This window comes from Psittacula echo, assembly GCF_963264785.1.
Source record: "Psittacula echo genome assembly, chromosome: 1".
Classification (NCBI taxonomy): Eukaryota; Metazoa; Chordata; class Aves; order Psittaciformes; family Psittacidae; genus Psittacula; species Psittacula echo.
Window position 1 is genome coordinate 161,531,579 of NC_137735.1, and position 27,839 is coordinate 161,559,417.

The 27,839-nt window shown below is 47.3% G+C and overlaps 1 protein-coding gene across 1 annotated transcript in view; it reads right to left on the reverse strand.

Moving 5' to 3' along the window:
- EXOC4 (exocyst complex component 4) overlaps positions 1 to 27,839 on the reverse strand; it is a 397,246-nt gene that overhangs the window by 10,851 nt on the left and 358,556 nt on the right. Inside the window, exons 15-17 of the mRNA XM_080623156.1 lie at positions 27,206 to 27,347; positions 24,655 to 24,833; positions 22,322 to 22,481 (exon numbers count right to left, since the gene is read on the reverse strand). Of these exons, the coding sequence (XP_080479282.1) occupies positions 22,322 to 22,481; positions 24,655 to 24,833; positions 27,206 to 27,347 (481 nt within the window). The remainder of the gene's footprint in view (positions 1 to 22,321; positions 22,482 to 24,654; positions 24,834 to 27,205; positions 27,348 to 27,839) is intronic.

Here is a 27,839-nt window from a genome sequence, read left to right on the forward strand (position 1 = left end):
ACACCTTTGGGTGCAGCTCTGGGTCACTGAAGGGCTTGGTTTTCTCCCTGCTGCAAGTCCTTCTGTGAAACACAAGTGATAAATCACCAGCAAAACACAGAGCTAATTAGCAAAGGAAGAGGTGAGGTACATGCAGAACATAACTTCTCTTCCAAAAGATCTATCCTTTTCTCTCCCCTCCTTTTCATTCTGATACCTGGTAAGCTCTACCTTATAGAATCCCGGACTGCTTTGTGTTGGAAAAGAGCTTAAAGCTCATCAAGTTCCAAACCCCTGCCACGGGCAGGGACACCTTCCCCTAGAGCAGGTTGCTCCAAGCCCCTGTGTCCAACCTGGCCTTGAACACTGCCAGGGATGGGGCAGCCACAGCTTCTCTGGGCACCCTGTGCCAGCGCCTCAGCACCCTCACAGGGAAGAGCTTCTGCCTTATCTCCAACCTGAACTTCCCCTGTTTCAGTTTGAACCCATCACCCCTTGTCCTGTCACTACAGTCCCTGATGAAGAGTCCCTCTCCAGCATCCTTGTAGCCCCCTTCAGACACTGGAAGCTGCTCTGAGGTCTCCATGCAGCTTCTCTTTTCCAGGCTCAACAGCCCCAGTGTTCTCAGCCTGTCTCCATACAGGATCTGCTTCAGCCCCTGCTCATCCTCGTGGCCTCCTCTGGACTTGCTCCGACAGCTCCATGTCCTTCTTATGTTGAGGACACCAGCGCTGCACACAGTGCTGCAAGTGGAGTCTCATGAGAGCAGAGTTCCCCTTAGCAAGCAGACCCCATCAGAAGAGTCCTTCACCCATTGGTAGCTACCGAACATACCTGTTTTTATCCAAAACCAACAATCTTGTACCACTGAGCACCTCTCAACTCACATCATCACGGTTTGGATCCAATTCCAAGCCATTTGATCCTAAATAAAGCTGGGAAGGGTGGGTTTTTTTGCCACAGTAATTGTTGTTCCCAAAGGGTAGCTAAAAGTGTATTAGATTTTGCTGAGTGGAGCAATCTTTGCAGTAGTTTCCATCGAACTGCTGACTCTCCGCTTTCAGGCTACATTCATCCCCACGTTCCCTGTCATTTACGCATGAAGCAAGGGGAAAAAATTGCTTAATATTCTTTATAAACTGGCAGATGGGATAGATATTTTGTTTCCTTTTTACTATATGCAGTAAAATGCAAATGTGTGTGGCTTATTTGCACATGCTGCCATTAAGAACTGATATTTCAACAGGCCAGATTAGCTCTTCTACTGATCCATTCAAAGGATTTTTCCCAATCACTTGCACACTCAGGATCAATTTGAATATGATATGTGAACTGAATAGAATTTTTATATAGATATATAAAATTGCATTTATCTGCTTGAACCATTAAATTTACTATTTAATATGTACTTTCCAGCTCACTTGGCTAGAATTTCATTGCTCTTTATCTGTATAAATTTAATTAGCCTTGATATCATCAGTATATTCTAGAACTAATTAAAGATTTAGATAAGTGCTGAGGGTGCTTATTTAATACCCTATAAAGTTCCATTTGGAGAGGGAGGATTTCCATCTTTCATTGTATCAGCCACTGTGGAGCTACAAGGAGTGTCTCAGACATTGTTTTTGAGACATTAGTTAATGGGGTTTAATGGATTTATCCTTCCTTTGAAAAGCTGTGTAATTACTGTGTACCACTGCACAGTGTGAGGGTGGTGCGAGTTGTTCAGGATTGGGTTTTCAATGCTATGTGCATGTGTTCCCCTCCGTGATGATGCTGCTGGATGCATGGGGATCCCCATCACGTGTTCCCAGCAGGGCAGCATTGTCCAAGTCATGAGTGACAAGCAATGGGAGGAAGGGAAAAGGAAATAAAAAGGAAATATTAATAAGGCAACAGTAGAAGCATGAGCAGCAGATCAAAGGAGGTGATCCTGCCCATCTGCTCTGCTCTCGTGAGACACCACTCCCAGCACTGTGTGCAGTTCTGGTGTCCTCAACATAAAAAGGACATGGAGCTGCTGGAGCAAGTCCAGAGGAGGCCACGAGGATGATCAGGGGACTGGAGCAGCTCCCATATGGAGACAGGCTGAGAAAGTTGGGGCTGTTCAGCCTGGAGAAGAGAAGCTGCGTGGAGACCTCAGAGCAGCTTCCAGTGTCTGAAGGGGGCTACAAGGATGCTGGAGAGGGACTCTTCATCAGGGACTGTAGTGATAGGACAAGGGGTGATGGGTTCAAACTGAAACAGGGGAAGTTCAGGTTGGAGATAAGGCAGAAGCTCTTCCCTGTGAGGGTGCTGAGGCACTGGCACAGGGTGCCCAGAGAAGCTGTGGCTGCCCCATCCCTGGCAGTGTTCAAGGCCAGGCTGGACACAGCCTTGGGTGACATGGTCCCGACTGAGGCGTCCCTGCCCATGGCAGGGGGTTGGAACTTGATGATCTTAAGGTTCTTTCCAACCCAAACCATTCTGTGATTCTATGATTCTATGTGAATGTGGTAGGAAATGGCAAAGTCCATCAAGTCAAGTCTGTCTGTAGTAGGTTGTGGTCGGGCCCCAGTGATTTAAAGGAGGTTTAAACCACTTGCTGGAGTCAGGCAAACAGCCTACAGTTCTTGGAAAACTCCAGTTCATGTTTTTCCTTCTGGGTATCTTTGTTTGAATGCTACAGTGCTTTCAGGAATTAGGAAACTGAGATTCTTTGTGGACATGCTGACACCAAATTTAGTTTGTTATAACCTTTTGCTGAACATATTACTGTTTCTCATGGAAGAGTCCTTTATCCATGCCCAGGGTAGGGGGTTGGAACTGGATGAGCTTTAAGTTCCCTTCCAACCCAAACCATTTTGTGATTTATTCAATTCACTTGTCTCATGGCACTATTGTTTCTTGTGCTGGTATCAGCATCATTACCTTGCTCCAGCCTCTGAACCAGGAGGAAAACCAAATGGTGCTCAGCTTCAAACCCTACCAACTGGCTCACCATCATCAGTTATCACCACCACCAAGACCACCACCAAGATCTCCTACCTCTGAATGGAGAAGAAATGGGGCAAAACTAATTCATCCTACCCAAAACCAGACAGTTATGCTTGGTTTAAGTGTTTATTACAAAGAAACCACACATCCAGGATGGATTCAATGCCAAATTGTAGTAGACATGAACACAGAACTATGGGTCTTCTGGCTGAAGAAGTTAATGCTTAAGGGCTTCAACCCTCTTCTCCATGCATTCTGCATTGGCCAACATTTCATCACACCCAATATTCCAGTTCTCAATAGTTCTCCTCATGCTTAGAAACCTCCAGATTTACAGGCTCGAGCTATTTATGGCCAGATGCTACTCATTTGCCCCTATAGCAATATTTCTGGTTGAAATTGCTTTTCCTTCTGTGTTCTACCTAGGGCAAAAGACATTATGTACAGAGGGAAGCCACTGCCTCTCCAAGGAGTTGTTATAGTAGGCAAAGCAAGAAGACCACTTTTAATAGCTCCTTTTGAAGAATACCACTCCTGGAAGAGCAGGGATTGGAGCAAGCACCACACACGGTTGTGCGCAGTACAACTGTGGCCTCTTCTGGCCATTCTTGGTGAAGTTTTAGCTCCTAATGGTCTCAACTTTTGGAGCCAACAGATCTGCATTACAATATATTATTGCCAGACAGCATAAACTCTTAGCATTTAAAATGAAAACATCATCAGCGCAATGTCAGTGCAGGATGAGACCCGCAGCCATAGACATGGTTACTATCTCCATTCTCCACTGCATGGAAAACCAGGTCTGCTTGTCTTACTGATGCAGTATCTTAGGGATGCAGACCTTTGCTCACCACTCCTTATGTACAGACTCCACTGCAGTGTGACAGTGGCTCCTTGGAAACAAAGTTAGACCATACAGAGTGAGAGGAGCATCTCTGCACCACTTTCAAACTGATGGGGTAGTTCATAGCCATCAAAAGCAGAGAAATTGCTCTGCTATTTTTATCTCCTTCCAGAAATACATCTTCTAACTGTACAAAACCTCCAGATATCAAAAGAACTCTACTGTAAGAACTGAACCTGTAGATTTGGTATTAATTTATTAACCTCTTTCAATTCCCATTTGTACATCTGGAAGCAGTTTAGAGACACCGTGTTCAGAACTTTTCCGTTTTGTCAAAACGCTGCTTTGTAGCTGAGAAGATGAAGGTCTGCTGAGATTCCCTGCAGTGCCTAAAGGGGCTGCAGGAAACCTGGAGAGGGGCTTTGGACAAAGGCCTGTAGGGACAGGCCAAGGGGAATGGCTTTAACCTGCCAGAGGGGAGACTGAGATGAGCTCTTAGGCAGAAGCTCTTCCCTGTGAGGGTGCTGAGGCGCTGGCCCAGGGTGCCCAGAGAAGCTGTGGCTGCCCCATCCCTGGCAGTGTTCAAGGCCAGGTTGGACACAGGGGCTTGGAGCAACCTGCTCTAGTGGAAGGTGTCCCTGCCCGTGGCAGGGGTTGGAACTGGATGAGCTTTAAGGTCCCTTCCAGCCCAAACCATTCTATGATTCTATGATTAAGAGGCTGAAGTCCCTTGAGTTGCAACCTAGTACCATCCCCATGCTGATGCTCACTGGGTAACTCCCAGAGCCAGAGTCCTTGGTGGTGTCCACCCTTGAACCCCCTCCAGGGACAAAAAGCCCATTTAGCAGATGATTCTCAGAATCAGCCCGTTTGTATGCTCTGAGTGAGGGAAGAATGAACTTCACACACTGCACCAAACAGTTAACAGATGGCAGAGCAATTACAGTCGTTTACCAAGTTGCACTGCACTCAAGAAAACAACCTGGAACACAAAGGCACTCAATCTTATTAAAAAAGGCGTATTTTACATATTGTTCCTTCATAATACAAGCTGTTCTTCATGAAAGCATAAAACTTGCTATTATTTGCACCTCCTCTGCCCTTTGTTTTTGCACACATGATGATGTGTCACACATATCTGATACATGAGTTCTGCATGCACTTGAGAGACTCAATTTAGCTTCAGATGTTAATGCATTTAGGTGATGTGAGATGTCATCTGCATTTTACATATTTTCTGTATTATTTGATCTCAAATCTGGAATGCAAACTGTAAAATACAAGTGAAACTTTACAGCCTTCAGTAAAATCTGAGTAAGAGATTACACACCGCAGACCAAGCAATATAAATCTCTATATGTTGACATCATACATCTATATTTAAATGCAGTCGTCTGGATGTAATTAGAATCATGGGATCAGAGAAAGGTTTGAGTTGGAAAGGACCTTAAAGCTCATCCAGATCCAACCCCCTGCCACAGGCAGGGACACCTTCGCTCCAAGCCCCTGTGTCCAACCTGGCCTTGAACACTGCCAGGGATGGGGCAGCCACAACCTCCTTGGGCCAATTACGTATTATTATTATTTCAATACCTTCCTAAAATAAAGAACTGAGATTTTAATTCTTTATCTGAGGGTATGGATTTCTCTTGGCTACAAAGCCCAGGTTCATTACAGGACAGATTTAATTGCTGCATCAGAGTTTGTGTGTTGCTATCCTCCATCTGACGTGTGAAAGTTCATGGCCGCCAATCAGGCATGGTGCAGATGCCACTCTGCAACATGTTCCCAGACAGTCTCCATCTGTCAGATACGGTAATCCTTGTGCTCCATCAATAATTCACCTCCTTCACTCCACGTTTCCTGCATTTGAGGCAGAATTCCGAATGTCAGCCTCACCAGAGGATCTACCCCGGATAGATGGGAATTGCCTGATGTACATTCCCCATTCAGACTGTGCATGCTTGTGTCCTGGAGGCAGTCACCTTCTGCAGTTGAAGAATCATCTCTGAGTTTACTCAGGTTTTTACTGATTTAGCTGCAAAAATCATAGTTTCCCATTTTAGTCTCATTCAAGGATGGAATTCAGAGGGTAACTATGACAATCCCACCTTAGTATCCAAAATCCAGCTCTGACAGACCACATCTTTTCTGGGAAAGCTCATGGTGGAAAATGTTGGGGTTGCTGAATACCCAAACCGGGAGGGAAGAAAGGGAAGTAAGGGCAAAAGAAGATGATGTGGAGCTGTTTCTCTATGGGTCAGAAACTGCTGAATCCTCATCTGAAGCAACTGGCTCCATGGAGTCTGCACGAATCCCAGATTAGATCCCAGAGCCAGGAGATAGATGGGCTCATTGGTGGTCTCTGCATGTGGGGCTGTGGCTCCTTTGGGTACAGATCAGTGGTACTAGAGAGTGGAATATCCATAGGAAATGAGCTGGTGGTGAGAATATCCCCTAGCACACGGGCAAATTACTGCCCTAATCATTACTGCTTCAGCACCAGTGGGAAAGGAAGGCTCTCACATGCCCCAGTTAGCAAAGACTTTTGCATTAGCCCCAGAGTCAGAGCATGATTTGTGTTGGAAGGGACCTTAAACTCCTCCAGTTCCAAGCCCCTGCCACAGGCAGGGACACCTTCCACTGGAGCAGGTTGCTCCAAGCCCCTGTGTCCAACCTGGCCTTGAACACTGCCAGGGATGGGGCAGCCACAGCTTCTCTGGGCACCCTGTGCCAGCGCCTCAGCACCCTCACAATAAAGAGCTTCTGCCTTAGATCTAACCTGAACTTCCCCTGTTTCAGCTTGAACCCATCACCCCTTGTCCTATCGCTACAGTCCCTAGTAAAAAGTCCCTCTTCAGCATCCTTGTAGCCTCCTTCAGACACTGGAAGCTGCTCTGAGGTCTCCATGCAGCTTCTCTTCTGCAGGCTGATATCTTGCTCTGCCCTAACACTATAGCATGGCTTGGCCCTGTTGGTCATCTCAAGTTATGCTATCTGTCCTTTGCTCATTTTCCCTCTTCCCTCCTATAGTCTAGCAGGATCTGACCCTGGTCCATTGGTACCCTGATCCTCTCTCCCCCCTCCTGCCTTCAACTGAAAAGCACCATTCCCAGAACTATCCCCCTTGTGTCCTTGCACTGATGTTTCACACCCTACCAGCCACCCTCTGCCTGCTCATCATTCCAAGGACGCCATTCCATCAGCAGGTTGAAATGCTCTGCTCCCTGCCTCAATCTAATTAAAAGAGAACCCTCTGCAGAAGATCTGACTTGAGTGCATAGAAAAATGATGAGCAGGGACTCAAAACCGTATCGCACAGCACCAATCTCTGTTATTTCCTAGCAGATTACCAGCTATGAAGCATTGCAGCTTCTAAGGAGATCTGACTGACAGGGTAAACCAATCTGCTCCTTAAGGACCTGCATGTGTCTTTCTGTTGGTGGGGCTTGTGCTAGAAAGATGCAGCCTGCTGTGAAAAGGGCAGGACAGATCTCTAATTGTTTCCATTTGCAGGTTGGAGCCAGGCAATAGAGATGCATCTCAAGCTGACAAGCCACTGCTTACCTTTATTTTAGCTGCGGATACATGCCTGGGATGGTTGTTCTTCACACACTGATGGTCCCCCCTTTCTTTGCTTTGTGTCACACCAGCTTCCCATCCTTAAAAACTCTGTCCTTCCTCTAACAAACAGCTCTGTCTGCTGGTAGAGGAAGCAGAAGCTCTCAGGTGGCTTCCAGACCTTCAGCACACAAAGGCAGCACAGGCAGAGCCCACCTCTAAGCATGGGAGCAGAAAACCATTTTTAGATGAATGAGGAGCTCCAAAGCAGGTTGGATGAGAGCTCAGGCATCTGCAGATGCGCACAGGGGTATCTATTCCCATGGGATGAGCCTTGGGAGACATGGTCTAGTGTGAGGCATCCCTGCCCCATGGCAGGGGGTTGGAACTGGATGATCTTAAGGTGCTTTCCAATGCAAACCGTTCTATGATTCTATGATCATCAGAGGGATGACTGTGCCAGTGCCTCAGCACCCTCAAGCAAGGCAGTCCAAGCCTGAAGCTGTGGAAGGGCAGGGGAGAAAGTGAAGGCAAGAGGAGAAGGTCCTTGGACTCCACTGAGACAAGAGGATTGCTATATGTTCCTACGGCATTTCTGAAGCAAGCAAACAAATAAAGCTGCTCTCAGTGCATGCAAAAGCCTGCCTAGCCCATTCATGGCTAAAGCCATGGTGTATCTGGGGTATCTATGTGTTTTATGCTTTATGTGGACCTGCAAATAAGCTTTCCCATTCATCTTCATATTTCTACAGTAGGAAAAGAGCTGTATTAACACAAGCAGTTTCTGGATGCTGTGGTGGGGCTGTGGTTTTCACCTCCTGATCCAGACTGAGACCTGATCTGTGGTCTGTGCAGCCTGAAGAGCCAGTGGGAAAGCCCTGTGGCCTCTTTCCAGCCCATGGATTTCATGTTTCAGGCAAAAAATGAAGTGTGGGGAGAGACTGAACCTCCCACCCCTGGGTGGGATGGACACCCAAGGCTGGGAACCTGGCAGAACTCCTTGGCCCACCCACTGAGCCATAGACAACGTGTCCTGTGCTGGCTCACCAGGGAGCCACGAGCACGTGGTGAGCACACACCACACCACTGCTGACAACGGACAACATGGGTTTTGCCCTGAATTACTGCTACAATCACCCACATATCAAATTCCATGGAGTCAAATAAAGCAGAAGTTGATGATGAGTAGTCTCTGATTCGCAAGAACCTCCACCAAGATGATAGTGAACACCAAGACTCAGATTCATAGGACGTGCTTTCAAAACCTGGTCTGCAAAGAAAACCAACACACCCCCTACGTACTGCAGATCTGGATAAGCAAAATGATCCAATTCCAGACCAACAGAGTTAGAATCTGTAGTGATTTAAGCCCAGCTGGTAACTCAGCACCATGCAGCCGCTCACTCACTCCCTCCCTTCTTTCAGCCCCTGATCCTGGGGGGATGAGGAGGAGAATGGAAAGAATGTAGCTCCCACAGGTTGAGATAAGAGCAGTCCAGTAACTAAGGTATAACACAAATCACTGCTGCTACCACCAATAATAATAATGATAAGGGAAATAACAAGGGAAGAGAATACAACCGCTCACCACCCGCCGACTGATACCCAGGCCCAACCGAGCAGTGATCTAACCCTTCTGAGTAACTGCCCTCAGTTTCTATACTGGGCATGACGTGCTGTGGTACGGAGTTTGGGTCAGGTGTCCTGTCTCTGCTTCCTTCCAGATTCCCGTGCTCCTCCTCACTGCAGAGCGTGAGACTGAAAAGTGCTTGGTCAGAGTAAACATTACTGAGCAGCAACTAAAAACATCGGTGTTATCAGCAGTGTTCTCAGTCTAAAGCCCAAACACAGCACTGCACCAGCTACTAAGACTGAGAAAAATGACTGCTACAGCTGAACCCAGGACAGAATCCTAGAATGGTTTGGGCTGGAAGGGACCTTAAAGCTCATCCCATTCCAACTCCTGAACTCATGCGCTGGGGGAGCAGCCCAGCACATGGGGGTGGGTTCTGGGCTCAAGTGCACACTGAAGCTGGGTCATGGGAGCTTCTCATCGACCAGCACCCCCAAGTCCTTCTCCGCAGGGCTGCTCTGAATCTCTTCTCTGCCCAACCTGTAGCTGTGCCTGGGATTACCCCAACCCACGAGCAGGGCCTTGCACTTGGCCTTGTTGAACTCCATGAGGTTCACACGGTCCCACCTCTCCAGCACGTTCAGGTCCCTCCGGATCCCATCCCTTCCCTCCAGCGTGTCAACCACACCACACAGCTCAGTGTCATCAGCAAACTTGCCGAGGATGCTCAATCCCACAAAGCTTAGATTCCTAAAGTTAAACCTTATATTAAAGCAACTGCAGTTCTACAAGTAACTGGTCAGTGACTGAGCATCGTCACGGAGGCTGAAGTCACTTCAGGTAGAAGTTAAACAGCAAAACTTCTAACAAGACAAATCCCTTCACTTTAATTACCATTAGCAATGCAGCATGACAGAGAGAGATAAACACACATGCACCTATACAAATAAGCAGCTTGGGAACACAAAGTAATTACTTTGATTTCCCCCCCGCCACAGACATTCAAAACTTATTAGTCTTAAGAAAGCACATATCAGCAAAAGACTGTCACCTCAGGGGGAAATGAGGAATTTGTTTGTAATTCACTTCCAGGAGGATATAACCTGATGGTGTTAATGCAGCCTAGGAACGTGCTGCGGCCGAGTCTGACGGCCAAACCCATGATGTTCAGTCACATCTTCCTGAGCTCGTGCCCCTGGAAATATGAACGCCAGTTTGGAGTTCACCTCCGTTGATTGTTTCACTAACACAGCCAGACCCAAGCAAAGAAAGTCAATGAAGCCTCTCCGTTTTTCAGTCCATTTCCAGTTTAGGGAAATTGAATTAATCTCTTTACTCAGAGCGACTCACACATCCACATTCAGGCAATGAAAATCATTACAGGGGCCACTAAACCCTCTATCTTTAAAGGTTACAGTGGGAAGATTAAAAGCGCCTCTGGGAAAAATGGGAATGGCTGATCAAAATACAACCACTGAGTTGAGAGCGGAAAGCCTCGGCAGGACCAGTGCCTTCCAGTACCAACTGATGCCTGAAGATGCTTCCTCTGCTATATGGAGTGACTGATGAAGAGTGGATGCTACATGATTTCATACACTATGTGTTTGGACATTAAGGGTGTAGGAACTGCCAAATGAATTCAGACCCAGGTAATACATGGCTGCTACTGGGTGTAAAAACCTATAGAGGATGCTTATGGATTGATCTGCCCACCTGCAAAGGCACCTCCTGGCCTCAGACAGCTGAGGAAGGGCTCATCTTGCCTAGGGATAGATGTCTGCCATGGATAATTCCACCTGAGCAGGTCACCTCTGCTCCTCGATCCTTGTGTGAAAGCAACACGCACTGTGATAGACCCTGCATCTCATTGCAAAGAAGATTTAAACAAAACCAGAAACTCACACTCTAATCACGCTTCTTGCTACTTGCTGTAAAGGGAACTGAGGGCAACCAGCTCTGATGGAGACGTGACTGCGGGGGACGACTTGTTATAGAGCAAGTGTTCCTCAGTTCAACAGGTCAATACATGTATCTGAAAGTTAAACTCAGGCTTAAATCAGACTGGTTTGGGTTGGAAGGGACCTCAAAGCTCACCCAGTTCCAACCCCCTGCCACAGGCAGGGACACCTTCCACTAGAGCAGCTTGCTCCAAGCCCCTGTGTCCAACCTGGCCTTGAACACTGCCAGGGATGGGGCAGCCACAGCTTCTCTGGGCACCCTGGGCCAGCGCCTCAGCACCCTCACAGGGAAGAACTTCTGCCTAAGAGCTCATCTCAGTCTCCCCTCTGGCAGGTTAAAGCCATTCCCCTTGGCCTGTCCCTACAGGCCCTTGTCCAAAGCCCCTCTCCAGGTTTCCTGCAGCCCCTTTAGGCACTGGAGCTGCTCTGAGGTCTCCCCTTCAGGAGCCTTCTCTTCTCCAGGCTGACCCAGCCCAGCTCTCTCAGCCTGGCTCCAGAGCAGAGCTGCTCCAGCCCTCGCAGCATCTCCATGGCCTGGATCAGGACTGCAGGGGGGTGTCCCCAGAGCACAGCAGAGGGGCAGGATCTCCTCCCTGAGCTGCTGCTCACGCTCTGGGGGTGCAGCCCAGCACATGGGGGTTTCTGGGCTCCAGCGCACACTGATGGGTCACGTCCAACTACTTTGCTGGACTTGAGTGCGTGTTCTTTGGGCTGCCATGGCCCATGTGTGTGTGAAATGCCTATGTTTTACTTACAAAGCCAGCCAAATCCCCTCCTTGAGGAGTTTATAACCCATGCAGTCACCAAGGGAAGGGGAGTGATGCGCTGTCAGAACCCGGTGGTTCAGCCACTTTCCTCCCATTTCCATGTGCTCAAATGCTCTCATTATGCGAAAATTACTTAAGGACAAACGTAAAATGTCATCCCCCATGAGTCAGGCTTTTGCTTCCGAACATCTGCTCTGTCACCATTAGGGCATTTTGGAGCTTTTTCCTATTGTGGAGCATCAGCAGCAGGCAAGGCATTTCCCAGACAGAAGCAATGAAGGAGAAAGCTGCTACTCAGCAAAGCTGAGAACAAAAGTTGTCCATCTTTAGGCTGGAGTGAGGCCAAAAGGCCCAAAGATGGTGTGGGAAGAGCAATGACTTCTGCACAAGGATGTGTTCACTGCTCCTGCCTTCCCTCTGCTCCCACCTTGATCAATTCCCTTCTCCAACCCTGATGTCTTATCCTAATTTAAGCTAAAAGTTCCATTTTCAGGAACATGATCATTTCAGAGCCTTAACAGCTCATTTCCTTGTTTGTTCCCTCTCCTTCAGTTGTGCCAGCACAGCTGTTTGCAGGGCCTGCTGTGAATCAGACCAGGGAGCTGATCCTGCCAAAAAGAGGGAAAACTGATGCAAAACCCAAACTACAGCCTCTTCCCCACTGCTGGATCCTTTCCCTGCTCTCATTTACTGTGTCCCATCAGGTCCCCTTGTGCAGAGAAAGAGAAGAGGAAGGTGGGATTTGCCGAGGTGTTGGCATTGCAGGGTATATGCGAAAGCCATCACACATTTCCACCGAGCCTTCAGAGCTGGATGCTGCTTTCCCCCTGTGTGATAATGAGCTGTAAAGAGCTGCTGATCCTTTGTTGTGTGCAGGCTCTGCATTTTGCATAGCAGATATAATACAATATGTTTTGGAGGTTGTTTTCCAGATGAGGCACAGAAAGCATCAAGTGCTGTCCTGGGGAGGAGTATTTTGGACTTGCACAGACCAGGGGTGTTCAGATGAGACCATTCCATGATTCTATGATCTAATATGATTCTATAACCTACTACGATTCTATGTGACTATTCTGTGATTCTGTGATTTACTCCCATCTGATGCTCACCAGAGACAGAAGAAACAAAGCCCTTGCAGCAGCTGATTTAACTGATCTACTTCAGATGTATGGACCCTGCAGGAGGAGATAAGGGCTGAAAGGACCTGGGTGCCAGAAGATTGACCAGAGCACAAACCCAGTATTATCCTGGGAATAAACTTACCATCTGCAGTCACTGACAGTGAATTGAAAGGAATTTTAAGCCTTCAGATTTCAGGAGAGAGACTTCAGGTGGCAACAGCATAAAGACCTCATCTCCAAATGGATCAGGATCTGGTTTTATGGCAAAGGGGAAATACCTGGAGGATATGGCTATGGTGTAACAAGAGTGCATTTTCCTTGGGAAAGCTTCCCTTCCCCATATGACAATCCTGGGACAGCAAGAAATAGCTTCTGAGTCCTAGGGGAACATGGGATCCAGAGCATGGGTCCCCTTCACTTTGGTGACATGACCTGAGAACCACTTTCAGGCTTCAGAATGGGGTTGTTGCCTTTCCTCTATGTCTCTGCCATGGGCCAGTGATTCAAAGACAAAGTCTGGCCCGACTCCCCTCTCAAACACTCATGGATGTAAAGAATGTTCATCAGGGACTGGAGCACCTCCTGTATGAAGACAGGCTGAGAAAGTTGGGGCTGTTCAGCCTGGAGAAGAGAAGGCTGCGTGGAGACCTCAGAGCAGCTTCCAGTGTCTGAAGGGGGCCTACAAGGATGCTGGGAAGAGAAGAGATTCAGATCAGCCCTGCAGAGAAGGACTTGGGGTGTTGGTCGATGAGAAAATGAACATGAGCCGGCTTCAGTGTGCGCTCGCAGCCCAGAAAGCAACCGTATCCTGGGCTGCATCAAGAGGAGCGTGACCAGCAGGTCGAAGGAGGTGATCCTGCCCCTCTGCTCTGCTCTCGTGAGACCTCACTTGGAGCATTGTGTGCAGTTCTGGTGTCCTCAACATAAAAAGGACATGGAACTGTTGGAACAAGTCCAGAGGAGGCCACGAGGATGATCAGGGGCTGGAGCAGCTCCCGTATGGAGACAGGCTGAGAAAGCTGGGGCTGTTGAGCCTGGAGAAGAGAAGCTGCGTGGAGACCTCATAGCAGCTTCCAGTATCTGAAGGGGGCCTACAAGGATGCTGGGGAGGGACTCTTCATCAGGGACTGTAGTGACAGGACAAGGGGTAACGGGTTCAAACTGAAACAGGGGAAGTTCAGATTGGATATAAGGAAAAAATTCTTTACTGTGAGGGTGGTGAGGCACTGGAATGGGTTGCCCAGGGAGGTTGTGAATGCTCCATCCTTGGTGTTGTTCAAGGCCAGATTGGATGAGGCCTTGGGTGACATGGTTTAGTGTGAGGTGTCCCTGCCCATGGCAGGGGGGATGGAACTGGATGATCTTCAGGTCTTTTCCAACCCTAACTATTCTATGATTCTATAATAGAACTGAACTTTACCAACATCCTGGAAAACTGAGGAAGGGACAAGGAAAATCTTGTTTCCTGGTATTGCAAGGAGATTGGGTAGACACATGAGACTGAAAACAGCCAACTTTGGCACAGATGTGCTAAGTAGACATGCTTGACCCACAGTGAACTGGGACCCATCTCCAGCCTTGGACATCAAAGTGAGCTATCTGGGAACACTGCATTTTCCAGTATCCATAAATATCCATATAGCTTCTGAGCTGGCCAGAGGAACCAAGACCTTTTCCAACACGAGTGGTTGGTGGTGCTCGCTGTGGGGTACACTGATCTCTATCAAGTGTGAAGCGGGTATCTTGACAGGAGACATGATTCTCAGCACCGCTCTCACTTCACCAGTTGTTTGGATCATTCCTGCTCTGTTGTGAGCGATCAGATGTATTGTGAGGCCAACTACATGGAATTTCCACATGGATCTCTATGGAGAAGAGCAGACCAGTGATTTGGGTTTCCCATCACCCATATCTTCCAAAACCCCTCCTCATTTCTGTGCTGAGGAGCTGGGCAGCTCCAGCAAAGGCCATGGCCATGCCATGGCTTCCAGATACTCATGGAAGACTGAAGAAGCTGAAAGTTTGGGAAGCCTCGAGCAGGCACCTTGCTGTACATGTACCATATTGCAGAAGGCAGTCAGAAACCCCAAGAAGGACTCTATGAAATGTTGGGAAGCCATAAATCGGTGTCCTACTAAAAGTCATAGCAGCTGCAGATTTAACTGGACATTAAACTACACAGATGGGTGATGAGGATGACCGGGGGGCTGGAGCAGCTCCTGTATGAAGACCGGCTGAGAATATGGCTTCTAGTGTCTGAAAGGGGCTAAAAGGATCCTGGAGAGGGACTCTTCATCAGGGACTGTAGTGATAGGACAAGGGGTGATGGGTTCAAACTGAAACAGGGCAAGTTCAGGTTGGAGATAAGGAACTTTTTCCCTCTGAGGGTGCTGAGATGCTGGCACAGGGTGCCCAGAGAAGTGGCAAATGCTCCATCCCTGGCAGTGTTCAGGGCCAGGCTGGACACAGAGCCTTGGGTGACATGTCTAGTGTGAGGTGTCCTTGCCCATGGCAAGGGGTTGGAACTGGATGATCTTAAGGTCTTTTCTAACCCAAACCATTCTATGGTTCTATGGTTCTATGATTTGTTCCAGTGTAGTTTCAACAAGTCCATAACACAGTAGCTCTTTGGGGGTGCACAGGGCAACACCCAGCAGCACCCATCTGGTGAAGGACCATCCAGGGGCAGTCTCTGATCCCCTAAAACACAAGAAGCAAAAGGGGGAAGGGGAGGAGGGCATTGAGCTGAGGGGTGTTTTTAATCCTCTGTGGTCGGGATTTCTGGTTAATGCAGTGAAACCACTAATTACAGCTAATTAAACCTGCACTGAGATCAAAGCTCAGTGGAAACTACAGGGGGGGAGAAAACAAGACAGAAAAGAAAGGCAAAGAAAATAGGGATTTTGTTGTAACCAAGTCCTTAATTGAAAACTAAAGCAGCTTTCTTAATTAAAAGCAGCAAAAACAAAATGAGGGTATGCTCCACAGATACACGGGTCCAGCATCGTGATGGAGATAACATGTCTTTCCCACGCTGTCAGCAAAGGGAAGCTTTTCTTCTTAGAGCCTGTTTTGCTTCTGGATCCTCTATAGGGAAGGTATTGCTAAGATTGCAAAGGCATTAGTGACTTTCACCTTCCAGAGCTCTGAGGACCTTAAACAAGTTGGGAGAGAGGAATTCCTCCAGAGTAACACATTTAGAATCACAGAATGGTTTGGGTTGGAAAAGACCTTAAGATCCTCCAGCTCCAACCCCCTGCCATGGGCAGGGACACCTTCCACTAGAGCAGGTTGCTCCAAGCCCCTGTGTCCAACCTGGCCTTGAACACTGCCAGGGATGGGGCAGCCACAGCTTCTCTGGGCACCCTGGGCCAGCGCCTCAGCACCCTCACAGTGTTATTAACAAATAAGAGGTTTTCCCACCAACACTGAGTCAAGAGGGTCTGTGACCAGCATGTCTGCAACAAAACTACTTGCTGGTAGCTTGCAGTATCCTTCCTAGCGCACTACTCCATTTGCTTTTGAATCTATCTTCATTAAGTACCACAGCAATAGAACAAGGGGTGATGGGTTTGAACTTCAACAGGGGAGATTCAGGTTAGATATAAGGAAGAAGTTCTTCCCTGTGAGAGTGGTGAGATGCTGACACAGGTTGCAGAGGAACATCACAGGAGCACTGCAGAGCAGAACATCATTCTGCCACTAACCAAAGCGGATCCAGGTCAGGATCCATTGGACCTCGGGTTCAATGCAGAGAAGTGAAGCATCAAGAACGGCTCTCAAAGGAGGCTTCCTTCTACCAGCAACACCCTCAGGCAGGCTGGGCAGACAGGCAGCGAGCACAGCTTGCTGGGTCTGTATTTATCAAGAATAAAATCGGAGAGGGAGGAATAATATTTGGCAATGAAAAAGACTTTGACAGTGCTGGGATGTCTAAGGGATCTCCAGTGCACACTGGCTTCTACTTCCCTCTACAGCACCCAGTAGATGGCAGCAAGTTATTGCTTATTCCTCCTGCCTGGAAGAACCTTGTGCATTAGGCAAGAGGCAGAAATCTCTCCTGCCCCTGTATAATGAAACAAAAGTAGCCCCTGCCTGCCAGTTATAGCAGGAGAGGAGCCCCGAATGCCAAGCATCCAAACCAGAACTGTGCCCTGGAACAAAGCACTTCCTGAAGCCCTGCTGCTGCACTTCCCTGTGGTATTTTCCTGTATTCTCAATGCAAGAATCAGCTCCGGATGGAACAACCCTGTCACCTCCATGGATGTTTGTGCTGAAAGCAACGGGCCTGTCTGCACTGGAATATTGTAGCACAAGGGCATCTCTGCCTCTTGTCACTGACTGAGATAATCCTAAACCCAGAAGGTCTATATCTACTCTGCCGCTGTGATTCACTTGAGCTCATAAGCACAAATACAGCTCTTATTAGGTGCTGCAGCAGAGCTGAGGCAGATCCACTGCTTCCCAAACCCATGCTAATCTCTTCCCATCACAGCCCTGTGCAGACATCTCACAACTTAACCTTGGTATCCAACTCAACCAATGGTGCAGCAGTTTGACACTACCTTGAAAGAAAGTTCAAGCTCCAACTGCATCCTCCTTCATCTATACTCTCTTACCCTCCTCACCTAAATAAAGACAGGGTCTGGGTGCAGGGTGTGCTCCCAGGACCCATTTAGGATAACTGGTGTCAATTGTGGCTGCTTCCTACAAATGCCTTGGCAGTTCTCACTTAGAAACCAGCATGAGGATCAGTGCCAGTCTCTCCTGACTCTGCAGCTGGCTGTATGGGTGCAGGGGAGGTGTTTGCCCTGAGAATGTAAGAATCCAAGTGAGTACATGTACGTCGTAGCCTCATGATGTACATGGGAGAGCATAGAAGCCGAGGAACAAGGTCAGAGCAGCAGCTGTGTTTTGCTGGGGAGCAGAAGCAAAGGTCACTCTCTTTTGTGAGCAATAAAAATTCAAGCAGACCTTGTATGACAATAGACACATTTGATCATAGGCACCAGGACGACATTGCAGGGGGTTATTCATGGCTGAATAATGGCTTTAAGATGAAATAGGGGAGATTTAGATGAGATATTGGGAAGAAGTTCTTTACTATGAAGGTGGTGAGGTGCTGGCACAGGGTGGCCGCCCCATCCCTGGCAGTGTTCAAGGCCAGGCTGGACAGGGCTTTGGAGCAACCTGGTCTTGTGGAAGGTGTCCCTACCCACAGCAGGGGGTTGGAACTGGATGGGCTTTAAGGTCCCTTTTGGCACAAACCAGTCTATCACTCTATGATTCTATGACCTATGAACCAGCATCCAGCACGCTGATGGCTTCTCTCCATGCCTTCTCATTGGGGACTTCTCCAGAGTGGCTGTGATCCACTGAAAGTGACAATGTAGGTATCCATCTACTACAAAGTCATGGTCAGAGCCAAGAGCCCTGGAAACATCTTTAGCAGCAGGAACTGATTTCTGGTCCCCATGGGATGGATGGCCATAGCAACTACTAACTTGAATGGTAGCAGCAGGGGACCCTCCTATCTGAGGTGTACCTCTGGTTCACTGTGCTGCAAACCATTTCAGGGACGAAGGACACTTTCAGATGCAGTAACTACAATCAGCACCACTGAAAAACCTTTATCTAAGAGGTCAAAATGACACTGTGTTGTATGAAATGTTCCCATTTCCTCACTGGTCTCTCCCTTCCCCTTGCACCCACCTCAATTAACTTTCAAGAATAGGGCAATTTTATCACTGCTGTGATTTTTCTTTTCCCAATGAAAAATGAACGCATAAGAATTGGATTATCTTTTATTTAAGAATAAGTCTGAAGCAGAAACTGAGCCTTTTTTGACTACATCTGACAAAATCTCTGCATAACCACGTAAGCAATTTTTGGTGGGGATAGAGGAGGAATAGGAAAGAAGGCACAAGGGAAAAGACCTGGACTGGAATCCAAATTTGAAGCTGAATTTTATCCCTCTAGTGCCATAAATTGAATTCTATGTCTAAACCCACCACAAATCAGAGATATTTGGCACTCGTGCTGAGTCGCAGACTTTGCAGGATACAGTATTATACATGGGAAGAAAATAATGCTTTTTCTTTAATATAGTAGTGGATGCCCTAACAATCAACTGCACTTCTGCTGGCCGAGATACTGAACACACACATATAAGGGAGAAAGCTATTCATATTTGCAGGGACTTTAGCAAATGCTACAAACCCTTTTGTGACACCTCAGCAGTCAGAACCTGCCTATTTTACCCTTTCTCCTGTCAGTGGAGAAATTCCTTCCTACAACTTGGCAATTCATTTTCTCAATGGAAACGTGTTCTGGCTCTGCCTCGTGATGCTCTGCTGAGAGTTTCCCTCCTCTGCTCTACCTTGAACTGAGAATCTTGAAGCAAAACTCATTTGAAAGCAAATCTTCCCTTTGGCGTGGTACGACCCCCAAAGCAGCAAATGCTGCTGTTGTCACCCACAGGTTACACATCTTATGATGAATGTGGCTTATACAGCAAGAAACAGAACCAGCAAGTGTTACACGGGTTAAGATTTTGCTGAGAGTCTTCAATATGAGGAGAAATGTCTTCCCTCTCCGGCTTCCCTGGTTGAGGTTTCTACTGCCTAAGTCACCAAGACAGAGAAGAAAGGGGATGCACAGTGCTCTCTGAGGCCCATAGGAAACCTTAACGAATATATCAAAAGTGAAAACTAAAAGCAAAACCAACCCCCAAACCACCACATTAAACATTAAAAACATTCAAGTCTTCTGTTCCTTTCTCAAATTGTTTGGCTTTTCCTATAAACTTGAGGACATCAGACTTTAAATGCATTCGCTTTCACAAAAGGACCACAAAAGACCTGTTCTAGAATTAAGGGTACCCTATAATGACAGTATGAAGGGTGATGTATTTGGTTGTTAATTGTACTCCTCAAATCCTCAATGCCACACTCTGATGGACAAAGAAGTATCAAGAGGGCAAGGGAGCAACAGAGGCAGTGAACCAACTGTCCAGGGGAAGCACAAGCCAGTTGGCTTCAGATAAGGCTTAGATCTAACCTGGTGGGCAAAGAGATGTAAAACTGCCTGAGAAAACCACTAAGAACCCTATTATGCCTTCCCCTGATCGAAGGAGCCCATGATTTCTAATCAAGTTCCTTAATGAAATCAGAGTAAATGTTGAATTACTTTGCAGAAGAGCAAATGAAAAGATCAGACACAGAATCACAGAATCAACTGGGTTGGAAAAGACCTTGCAGATCAAGTCCAGCTGTTGGCCCAGGACTGCCGAGGTCACCACTAACCCATGTCAAAACCATGGGGCAGTGAGTCCCAGCCTGGCTTAGACCCACTTCAGCAATCTCTCCTGTTCAGTAATGACCACCCAGGTCCCTGGAGAAGTGAAGCAGGGAGGGAATTTACCCCAGTTACCAGGAGGTACAGGGCGAAGGATGAGTAGGTGAGTATTTAACCCATCAGCTCTGCCACTGCTCCTGCACATAAAATAACCACTTGCTCTCCATTTATCACCTTTAAAAAGGCAAAACTGATAGTTAGCTACAGCACAAAACGCTTACAGATTCCTCTATGAGCTGTATCACAGAAGTACAAATCACTTTTATCCTACACTGATGTTATTTTATGCTTTCTGGGGGTGAACTGTTATGTTTATTTTATAGTTTGAATAGATCTCAGTAACTGGAGTCCCTGGGGTAGCATGAGAACTTGCTCGGGTAATTGTACATTCAGGTGAGCAGGGCAGGGTTTGGATGCATGAGATGCCTTATGTAGAGGGAGAAGCTGGATAATAAGTATTCAGGAGTGATCTGAAGAACAAAAGAATAAAACATACTCTCTAGATCACAGGAATCTGCCCCAAAAGAAAGAGGGAAGCGATGCAGTCATGAAAGCTAAAAAGAAATGGTGTTGAATCTGTATTATGGGAAGCAATCTGTATCCCAGGTACCACAAAGCAGCTGATGTTGCTGTGCTGTCTCTTCTGAGCTCCACAGCTCTTGATGATGGTACCCAGCAGCTCCAATGGCACAGGAGAAAACCTATTTGCCATGTAATTCGTATATGAAGAGGGCTGGTATGTGTTTGATCTATAAGAACTGCTTGGCTGGCAAGAGTGGGAATGGGATGTCGTTCCCTCCTCTCCCTCCCCTTTAAACTCTGTATCAAATTGTGCAGCTCCATGGCTATTCAACCCCTATCACAAAGATCTTTCCAGCAAAGAGCTGGTTGTGCCATGCCAGCCTTCAGCAGCACTTGGTCAGCATTCCATTACTTGAGTGCCAGTTACTGTCAGCACATGCTCAAGCTCTGTTCTGCTGCCAAAAACCTGGTCTAATTTATTTAGCATTTCAACAGATCAGGGGGAAAAAATAATATTAAGAAGGAAAGATTGAATTTGGGACATCTGTCCCTTGGAGAGTTAGTAATGGATTTTTCTCCCTCCCCCTCCTCCAGGCCTCAGCATTCAGAACTTCTCCACTGCAATGTTATTAGGAAGAAACTAATTCAATAATGAGATCATTCCCCATATGAGAGCCCAAGTAAATGAGGCACTCAGTCAGATGTACTCTCCCTCATCTGAGGGAGTCATGCCTCTCTCATAATTCAGTCTCCAACAGCAATGGCCGACTGATGACACCAACTATTTCCAGTTGTATATTCCAGTATTCTATAACCGAGCATCATACAAAACACTCATTCGACCTACACACCTTAATGTGCAAGTTCCAGACCCTTCCCTTTGGTTATTGCTTGGGCTCAGCTGCCTGAACCAGCCACTACCACAGAGGATCAACCAGTACAGCTACTTGCAGTCAGCACCCTCGGTCCATGTTGGATCTAAGGTGCTGATGAAAAGGTTGGACTTGATGATCTTAAAGGTCTTTTCCAACCCAGCTGATTCTATGAATCTATGTGCAGAGCACGCACCGTTTAGTGTTCGCTTTTACCCATTTGCTTATTCCTCAAACAATCCCTTTTGTGAACAAAACATTAAGATGGGTGAGAAACTTGCAGGGGATCTATCATGTCCAGTTTTGGTTTTATGTTGCTATTACTATTACATGAAGAACAACAGAACTTGAAGGGAGATATCACCTGGCATCCCTGAGGTTCACACACACTGTTCCTGTGAGCTGCTTAAAGTTTAAGGCCAAAGGATTACTTATCTAGGTCCCAGATTCATCCAGTTTGAGTTCCATCCAAGATCCAAGACCTAGACCTAGAAGCTTTTCCTTGCCTGGCTTTTGGTCTAAGAACTACATCTACAGGAAGCCCCAACTACAGAAACTTTAGTGGGACCTTCACTTGGAGCTCAAGTGATCCATGCTGCTCTGAATGTTGCTCAACAAAGGGGAAAGTAAGTACTAAGTAAGTACAAGCAAGTACTACAATTAACACTTCTATAGGTTTAACTTGATATCCATCCAGTTGCACGTGCGAGTAGCGCACCTTTTGAAAGGAGCTACCTCTTTATACATGGACATCAAAACAGTAACAAAACCAACATGGGGCTCTCAGCTCACCTTGCAAAGTCCAGGTCAGCCTCTCGTGACATGGTGATGTTTGTCAGGTTTTGCTGGAGGATGAAGATGTTCCTACACATCTTCTTGATGCCAGATTCACTGATGCGCTTGAAGTAGTGGGCACCGTTGATAAGGATGCAGGAAATAAGGTGGCCCAAACCTGCAAGGGTGAGGGAAACAAACACTTAAATCACAGGAGTAAGACATTTAGTGACAATAATTCATCACAGAACCCATGAATGAGCACTGTTCATGTCAACTGGAACAGGAGATACACTGGACTGTACCTGGAAATAGCCCTCAGTATCATCCCTGCACATTCTAGGACTTTCCTCAAGGTTTCCTTCTTTAGTAAAAATGCAGACCACTAGTAAGAAACCCCAAACACTATGAAAACTTCAAGTCGCATTATCATAGCCATTGGTATTCCCAGATTTACAATCAGGTTTTCACAACATCCCTTTCTGTTCCTCTCTATTTCTGGGCAGAGCAATGGACCACTACCACTCCCAGAAATTGATGGTCTCTTAATCTGTTATCAAGGGTGGTATTATTCTCTGGTAAGCTCAGAGTCTGAAAGAGCAGAAATGAGCCACATTTCCATGTACTTGATGTACAGTCTCTCTCTGATCAGTTTTGAACAGTTGCTTCTGTCTGAATGATGTCTCCATCTTTCCTCTGCTGCTGAACGACATAGCCAGCTGCTAGAAGTCACAGCCACCCCCAAAATGATGTACTCATTCGTGTCACATCACAGATAGCAAAAGCCCAGCCTGATTCACTCATACACGGGTCTGTACAAAACTAAATGTAGAAATCATAAAATGACTTGTGTTAGAAGGGACCTTAAAGCTCATCCAGTTCCAACCCCCTGCCACGGGCAGGGACACCTTCCACTGGAGCTGGTTGCTCCAAGCCCCTGTGTCCAACCTGGCCTTGAGCACTGCCAGGGATGGGGCAGCCACAGCTTCTCTGGGCACCCTGTGCCAGCGCCTCAGCACCCTCACAGTAAAGAACTTCTTCCTTATCTCCATCCTGAACTTCCCCTGTTTCAGTTTGAACCCATCACCCCTTGTCCTATCACTCCAGTCCCTGATGAAGAGTCCCTCTCCAGCATCCTTGTAGCCCCCTTCAGATACTGGAAGCTGCTCTGAGGTCTCCACGCAGCCTTCTCTTCTCCAGGCTGAACAGCCCCAGTGTTCTCAGCCTGCCTCCATACAGGAGCTGCTCCAGCCACTGATCATCCTCGTGGCCCTTTGCAGATACTGAAAGCCTTCTTTAAGTGGTGGCCAACACAAGGCCAGTCAGGCTGGCAAAGCCTTCATCCCTGCTGACATATATTACTGGGCAATAGGAGCATCTCTAGTCTCCCCCTCCTTCTGACTTTGAGCAACCAGCACAGAAAAGGACACGTATCTTGGCACTCAGGCAAGAGAACTGCGTGCGAGCGCCACAAATAAATACAGGGGAGATGAACCAAAACATGATTTATATTCTCCAAGGTAATCACAACAGATGAGACATCAGAAGAGCTAATGTTCTCTAAATTTAATTTTAGCAATGGAACGGCTACACTTCGGGTAGGAACTGTGCCATAATAGAACTGTGCTTGTAATTTATACACGTCCTACGGCTTCCAGAGGAAGAACTGTCCTGCATGTACATCAACTTACTGCTTTCCTATCCAGCATTAGCCCATTTCTCCTATTCAGCCAGAAACGGAATGGAGGCAACAGGGGTTTTGAGTGTCCTGTGTTTGCATGGGTCTCCCTAATCAATCTGCTCTAGGTCACAACAGTATCACAGTCTGCCTGATCCCCAAAAGGAATACAGTTAAGCTTTGGGATTACAATGGAGCACATCCAGAATAAGCCACAAGGATGCTCAGGGGCTGCAGCACCTCCCATATGAAGACAGGCTGAGAGAGTTGAGGCTGTTGAGCCTGGAGAAGAGAAGCTGCGTGGAGACCTCAGAGCAGCTTCCAGTGTCTGAAGGGGGCTACAAGGATGCTGGAGAGGGACTCTTCATCAGGGACTGGAGTGATAGGACAAGGGGTGATGGGTTCAAACTGAAACAGGGGAAGTTCAGGTTGGAGATAAGGCAGAAGCTCTTCCCTGTGAGGGTGCTGAGGCACTGGCACAGGGTGCCCAGAGAAGCTGTGGCTGCCCCATCCCTGGCAGTGTTCAAGGCCAGGTTGGACACAGGGGCTTGGAGCAAGCTGCTCTAGTGGAAGGTGTCCCTGCCTGTGGCAGGGGTTGGAACTCCATGAGCTTTAAGGTCCCTTCCAACCCAAACCAGTCTATGATTCTATGATTCTATGGTAAATGCCTGACCTTCAAAGATGTACTGGAACTTGTGCTGCTGGAGGCTGGCACTCATGGCTTCCTCGATAGCACTTATGTCCTTATTGAGCCGGACAACGAGGGGGTCATAGTCCATACTCTCCACGTTGGCAACGATGGCGTAGTTCCCTTGTTTAGCCAGTGGGATCAGGTAGTGGAAGCAATGAACTCTGCAAGACAGAAGAGAGAAATATTACAATGCATCAGCGCCACCGCTAAAGTATCAGCGGGTACGCAAAGTGTACCTTCCAAATTTCCTTCCAATGTTCAAGCTAGTAAAAAATAACATTGCATTTAAGCCTGGGTGAAATATCCCTTGCCTTCAAAGCGTAACTCAGGATCAGCACACTGAGACTGAGACACAGAGATTGAAAGCTCACACCAGACTGGCCTGAAGAACAGGGAGCTGTGTTGAGGTGGGAGAAGCTATGATAGGTATGTCCTGGCTTTCATGTCCCCTGTCCTCCTGGAAACCATCCTTGAGGTGGCTGTTACAAGCCAGTTCAGTTTAGTGCAATTCCAAGAGTAAAACATGGGATTATACTTTAGTGCCTGTTTCTATGTAACTGTACATAGGACTTTTTATAGGAAAATACTGCAACAGACTTAAGTAATCAAAAAGTCCATGGTTCTTTGCAGCAAAAGAAGTGGTTAATGATCTGAGTGTGTGCATTTCCTTTAAGAAAGCAGATCTCTCCATTACTGCAGGTGGTTGCAAACACAATGATGAATGTTGGGAAGCTCCTGCTTCACTGAGAATTTTCCTGGTTGGTAGCATCTCTCTCAATCCTTTCCACCTGCTGCATAGAGTAACATGCTTTGGTGTATTTAAGGCATCAAACAGGAGTTCCTGTTAGAAGCACTAGAGGAGATGGGCAACGGTTTGCTCTAAAGTGAATTGCATTTAGAATCATAGAGTTATAGAATGGTTTGGGTTGAAAGGACCTTAAAGCTCATCCAGTTCCAACCCCCTGTCATGAGCAGGGACACCTTCCACTAGAGCAGCTTGCTCCAAGCCCCTGTGTCCAACCTGGCCTTGAACACTGCCAGGGATGGGGCAGCCACAGCTTCTCTGGGCACCCTGTGCCAGCGCCTCAGCACCCTCACAATAAAGAGCTTCTGCCTTATCTCCAACCTGAACTTCCCCTGTTTAAGTTTGAACCCATCACCCCTTGTCCTATCACTCCAGTCCATGATGAAGAGCCCCTTTCCAGCATCCTTGTAGCCCCCTTCAGACACTTGGAAGCTGCTCTGAGGTCTCCACGCAGCTTCTCTTCTCCAGGCTCAACAGCCCCAGTGTTCTCAGCCTGTCTCCATACAGGAGCTTATCCAGTCCCTGATCATCCTTGTGGCCTGCTCTGGACTTGCTACAACAAAGCAATTTGTTCTTATTTCTCCTTAACCCAAGTGTGATGGAAAGCCAGAGAGGTCTGAGGCCAGAAACCCATCCAGCCTGGTGTCCATACCCCGAGTCTGGTTTACCTTTGGCATCACCTCCTATTATACACAGCTGGAAAGCTGCTCCATTTCCATATCTTACCAATCTTTCCCTGGAACCCTTCAAACCTCAGCTCATCTGTGATGCCTGCAATCAAGTGGCCACCAGATGATGGATAACAGGTTGAAGGACTGCTGACAATAACTAATGCCTGTTTGTTTTTAAAGCTGCATACTGACTTCACTAGAGCTCTGCCTGTGTACACAAGGACACAGTATAGCTTGGGATATGTCAGAGCAGAACAAACTCATGATCCATCAAATCTAAATGCCTGTTTCATGACATCCGCTTCTATTTGATGCTTCAGAGGAAAGGGGAGCAATGCAATACACCTGGCCCATAGGATACATAAGGGAAAATGTCCTCCCAGCTCCAGGGTGGGCAGCTGGCAGCATAAAGAAAGGGATTTGCTGCCTTTGATCTTTGAATGTGAAGGCAGAGACATCATAAAATTATCTATCCCTTTAAAAAAATCCAGCTGGTTTCCTGGTTTGTTACTATTTGAAGCAGGGAGAAAAGCTCCTATTTGCAATCCAAAGCACCATGGCTAATAAATGTGCAGAGACCTGCTAGGCTATTAAAACACCACTGTGCAGTTTTCTAAGGAGAAAGCCCCCTCAAACCACAGTATTCCTAGTCTCTGACACACAAGACACAGACCTCCCAAGGAAATCTCACTTTCAGTATCCTACCTCCATCCCACATTTGGCCATCCATGGCGATGGCGATGGCGATGGCGATGGGCTCTGGCACTTCTGGGATGACCTAGAGAACAGGTTGCCTGGAGAAGCTGTGGCAGTGTTCAAGGCCAGGTTGGACACAGGGGCTTGGAGCAAGCTGCTCTAGTGGAAGGTGTCCCTGCCCGTGGCAGGGGTTGGAACTGGATCAGCTTTAAGGTCCTTCCAACCCAAACAATTCTATGATGATTCTATGACCTTTGATGTTACAGCAGACAAGTATATCTGCCCCAGATGCCATAATAGGTATAATTTTAACCTAAAGCCTCCCGAGCTCACTCACAATCCCCAAATCCAGGGTTTTTACCTGACTTCCAAATGCAGAACCAGCAGGCAGCGGTCAGCCATCTCTTGGAAAGACCTGGCCAGCTCACTGAGGGTTTGCAGGATCTGTTCGGATGCAGGCAGGTGCTCCATACTGGCGTGGCTGTCCTGACCCGGAGACATGGCTAGCAAGAGAAGACAGTGACATACTTCATCAATACCACCCCCTTTTAGCAACCACAACATCTTGTCTTCTTCCATCCTAAATATGTGTGTTCTCTCTCACCTTTGGCTGAGCAATCACATCTATAATTTGGGAGTGTATGAGGCAACAAACTGCTTCTGCAATTGATTAAACTCCAAAGTGAATCTGAGAGGTTTAATCAACTACCAGCATACATTCGCTTGGGAAGGTATTGCTCTGTGATGAGTATTTCTGTAGCTGCAGAATCCAGGAACATTTATCTTGCTCTGCTTGGAGGGAGAAAACTGTGGCTTGGGAGTGAAAGCATGGCACCGACACGAAAGATGGTCTTTTTTGGTCACCATAGGCTTCCCTGTGCAATCTCAAGTGAATCTTTGCCTGCCCTCATCCCTTCAGAGGCATCTGGGAAGCTTTTTTCCTTCTTGTTAATAAAACACAGCTCTTTGGGCAGTAAAGCAATTGAAAACCAGGT